Genomic DNA, 3,933 nt, shown 5'->3' on the forward strand with positions numbered 1-3,933 from the left:
AAATTAAAAAAAAAGTTAAAAAAATTCTGTTATTGTTGAAAAATACGTGAATTATTCTAATAGAATATTACACTGACATATTGTAAAAAATAATTTGAAAATGCAAAATAAATGGAAAAATCTAAAAATTCTTTTTATAAATATTATTTTCGGAACTTGAATTAACTAAAAAAAATAAAAAAAAATTTCTATTTTTTTTTGAAAAATACGTAAAATATTCTAATAGAATATTACACTGTACATATTCTAAAAAATAATTTTAAAATGTAAAATAAATGGAAAAATCCAAAAATTCTTTTTTTAAATATTATTTTCGGAAATTGAATTAACTAAAAAAAATAAAAAAAAATAAAAAAATGCGTCTCACAAAATTAGGCCGTCTCAGATGAACCTAACCCTATATATATATATATATATATATATATATATATATATATATATATATATATATATATATATATATATATATATATATATATATATATATATATATATAAAATAAATAAATTAATTAATTAGTTCATGAGGTAAGGAAATATATAAGGACACTACTTGTTATCTTTTCTCCATTAACACAAGTTCAACAACAGATCAAGCATACCCATTGACCAAACAAAAGACCCGAAATAAAAACAGCAAGAGAAGCAAGTAAACACACCAAAAGTGCAAACAAAAGACTTAAACCCAAGATCTCAAGGGGAGAAACAACAGAAATTCTTAAAGGTGTAAGCCCTAAAGTTTCAGACAGATCATCATGTCCTACGAGGATCAAGAACATTAATGTTGTTTGTCCTTTGTCTTTTAACACTGCCAGAAGAAGATTCATGATCGCCGTTTGTTTTCTCCATCACCGCTTTGAATGCTTCTTGGATCATGCCTATTGAGTAATTGACGGTATCATTGTTGTTAGTCGAATCTTGATCTCCAGTAATGAACAAAACGTTCTTCACACGCCCTCCAAGCGTTGTGATCTCAGCTTTTAGGGTTCTTAGACGAAGAGCTTTTAGGGTTTTAATGAGGTCCGGTAAAAGATCCGATCGGTCGTCACAGCATAATGATGCTCTGATGACTATATTGCCATCTTCGTCAGACGTGTTGTCAATGGTCAACTCATCGGTTTCTGTAGGGACTGGACTTTGTTCGGCTATTATGGACGTCTGACGTTTTAGCTCTTTCACATGTTGTATCACTTCAGCTAACAACGAAGCCTTGTCTGTCTGTATCAGTTTACACAAACCGTTATGACGTAATGATTATTAATCGTTCAATATATTTTTAAAGCTAATTAGCGTTTATATATGCTCATACATTTATATACTAGCTCGTTGTATATGCGATTCAGAATATGCTTCCTAGCTACCGTTAAACCTTGGGCATTTATTGCGCACAACTGTAAACATATATATGGCTTTTGCTACGAGAAATATATACTTGATTTTTTTTACGTTGTCAGTCTATTGATATATGCCTGATGTGATACATGATATTTCCAATGGTTGGACATGAACTCAAGTTGCTTTAAATTCCTCACGTATATTCGAAGTCAAACATTATGTGCATGATCATATGATGCTTATCATGTCATTTATGTGTCCCAGTAAATGTTGAAGAATAATATCAATAAATACATATGTATATAGAATAAAAATAATGTTCCTAAAGACATCAATGGTGGGGTTTGTGATTTGATATAAACGATATGAATGGCATGTTGTGTCATATCAACGTTGATGAATTCTGAGATAAGAATATAATTTATTTTCAAAAATCATATACAGAATTCCAAAATGAAAAACCCATGGAAAAATTTAGTGTTTTTTTTAAAAGACCAAGAGAGGAGAGGATTTGAACCATGAATTTTGATATGAATGACGATGTTTAGAGTTGCCAGTTAACTTGGTGGTATTGTTCTATGGTATATAATACAACAATCAAACTTGTCGTGTGTGAGTAACTGAATTTTTCATGCAGACAATCACATAAGTTGAGAACTGAAACCATTATTTTAAAATTTTTGAAGAGTTGCATGCTGTAGCGATTGATATCCCGTAGCTTGTTATGGTTTTACTAAGAATACTTACTTTGGTGGTACTGGGAAGTAAGCTTCGAAGTTTGGCAAGATGATTGTTGATGCGCTCTCGACGTCGTCTTTCAGCTTCACTGTGGCTCTTCGAAGCTGCTAAAGCTTTAGCGTCCATGATCTCTTGAGATGTCATCTTACCCATTTCAGCTTGGAGCCCAAACGGCATAGACCCTGGCTGAACCATCTGGCCCAGTGTCTCGGATATGAGCCTTAGGTGGTGGTCTGATGAAGCTGATGTACTACCCTCGTATGCAAATTGCAAGCCACTAGGTACCCTCCTATGAATCAAACCACCATAAGATGACGGCGGAGGTGGTGGCGGTGGAGGGAAGAGATATGTGCCATGGTCTCCGGAAGGATAGGTAAGATCTGGAGTGTAGCTGGAGTTGTGGTGTTGAAACACTTGAGGTAGAATCCAAGGCTGCTGTTGTGAGTGCAAGATCGGAGAGACTTCTGATGATGCCGTATATGAATAATCATTGATACCCATATTTTGATCTTGAATCTGTTGAATGATTGATGGGTGTTCTTGAAATCCTTGAATATTTTGCAAATCTTGATGATGATCAACTTCTTCTTCTTGTTCGTCTTCTACTTGTTCTTGTTCTTCTCTCTTAGAACGCATAATAGTTTTGACTTACCTCCCCACACAACTATATCCTTTCGACATACATATTTACAGCAATCCACATACTCATCAAAATTAATTTTAGAAGGAAAAAACTTTGGGGGCATATGAATATGATCAACAGAGTGTTAATTAAATATACCTTCTGAATATAGTGAATGCTCTTGATCACATCACCTTTCTCTTTCTCTCTCTCTGTATAAGACCTTGGTCGTTTAATGATCACTTTATCTCTTTGAAATGTCAGGTTTTGTTGAGTGAGACGGGGGTGCCATTGATCCTTTAAACAATCAAGTAGAAAACACTTTTTTGTGCTAAAATTTTGTGGTGGTCTTTTAGGGTTTCCTTTTTGTTTTTCTCTCTCCTCTCATGAGAGAGTGAACACTTGTTACCTTTCCTTTCATCCTACGATATTAACTTTTAGCTTCCTTCACTTTTTGGTTCGCATTAATGATTTGAATTATATTTATACTGTAATTTCTATGGCAATAGTTACGAAAAACAAAAATTATTAATTTGACCGTAAATAGTAAAGAATTGTAAATACAAATGCTAATAAGTCACTGTCATTGTGTGAAAGACAAATGCAATGTAAAAACTGCTAGATACTCATATAATTAGTGCCGAGCTGAACGAAATGCTATTGGTAGCACATGTAAATATTCGATTAGTGGCGGAGCTACAACCAAATGTTATGGGTAGCACACGTAAATATTCGAGGTAGCACACCGAAAAAATTACACTACACCAAAAATATTTTTAAAAAATTTACACAGTACCTAAAAATTTGAGGGATATCACAGGCTATCACGAACATCTACATAGTTCCTCCCCTGCATATAACGCTAATAATTATTTAATTTGCCTGTAAATAGTAGAGAATTATAAATACAAAATGCTTATAAGTAACTATTATTGTATGAAAGACGAACATGCACAGTAAAAACTTCTCGACACCCGCTTAATCAATTAACTATGTTTATTACAATTCAGTTAATCAATTAATTCTATGTATCACTCACATTCAAAATTGGATTTGTATATACCGATATAATGCTAATAATTATTTAATTTTACTGTAAATAGTAAAGAATTGTAAATGGATGAAAGACAAACATCCAATGTAAAAGCTTCTTGATACCCAAGTAACGCAACCGCTTGATTTTATAGGGAAACTTATCTAAACGTAAACATTGATCAATTAACTATGTTTATTACAAAT

At 32.7% G+C, this 3,933-nt stretch overlaps 1 protein-coding gene across 2 annotated transcripts; it reads right to left on the bottom strand.

The window, feature by feature from the left end:
- Window positions 1-528: 528 nt before the first annotated feature.
- Window positions 529-3,004, bottom strand: LOC145092756 (transcription factor bHLH30-like). 2 transcript variants are annotated; one of them, XM_079030738.1, is made up of 3 exons: window positions 2,854-3,004; window positions 2,082-2,743; window positions 529-1,217 (listed from the first exon to the last, which is right to left on the bottom strand). In XM_079030738.1, the coding sequence occupies exons 2-3, from the start codon at window positions 2,706-2,708 to the stop codon at window positions 753-755; spliced, it is 1,092 nt and encodes a 363-aa protein (XP_078886864.1). In that variant the 5' UTR covers window positions 2,709-2,743; window positions 2,854-3,004; the 3' UTR covers window positions 529-752. The 2 variants fall into 2 exon arrangements, with proteins under 2 accessions (XP_078886864.1, XP_078886863.1); XM_079030737.1 differs by having other exon boundaries at window positions 2,082-2,996.
- Between the last annotated feature and the right edge of the window lie 929 nt (window positions 3,005-3,933).

Source organism: Lactuca serriola, chromosome 3 (assembly GCF_051521515.1).
Source record: "Lactuca serriola cultivar US96UC23 chromosome 3, Lser_US96UC23_V15, whole genome shotgun sequence".
Lineage (NCBI taxonomy): Eukaryota > Viridiplantae > Streptophyta > Magnoliopsida > Asterales > Asteraceae > Lactuca > Lactuca serriola.

Coding starts and splice junctions, on each gene's coding strand:
- LOC145092756 (XM_079030738.1), bottom strand. CDS start 2,708: ATGCGTTCTAAGAGAGAAGAACAAGAACAAGTAGAAGACGAACAAGAA. Junction 1,218..2,081: donor TACTTCCCAGTACCACCAAA/GTAAGTATTCTT, acceptor AAACTGATACAG/ACAGACAAGGCTTCGTTGTT.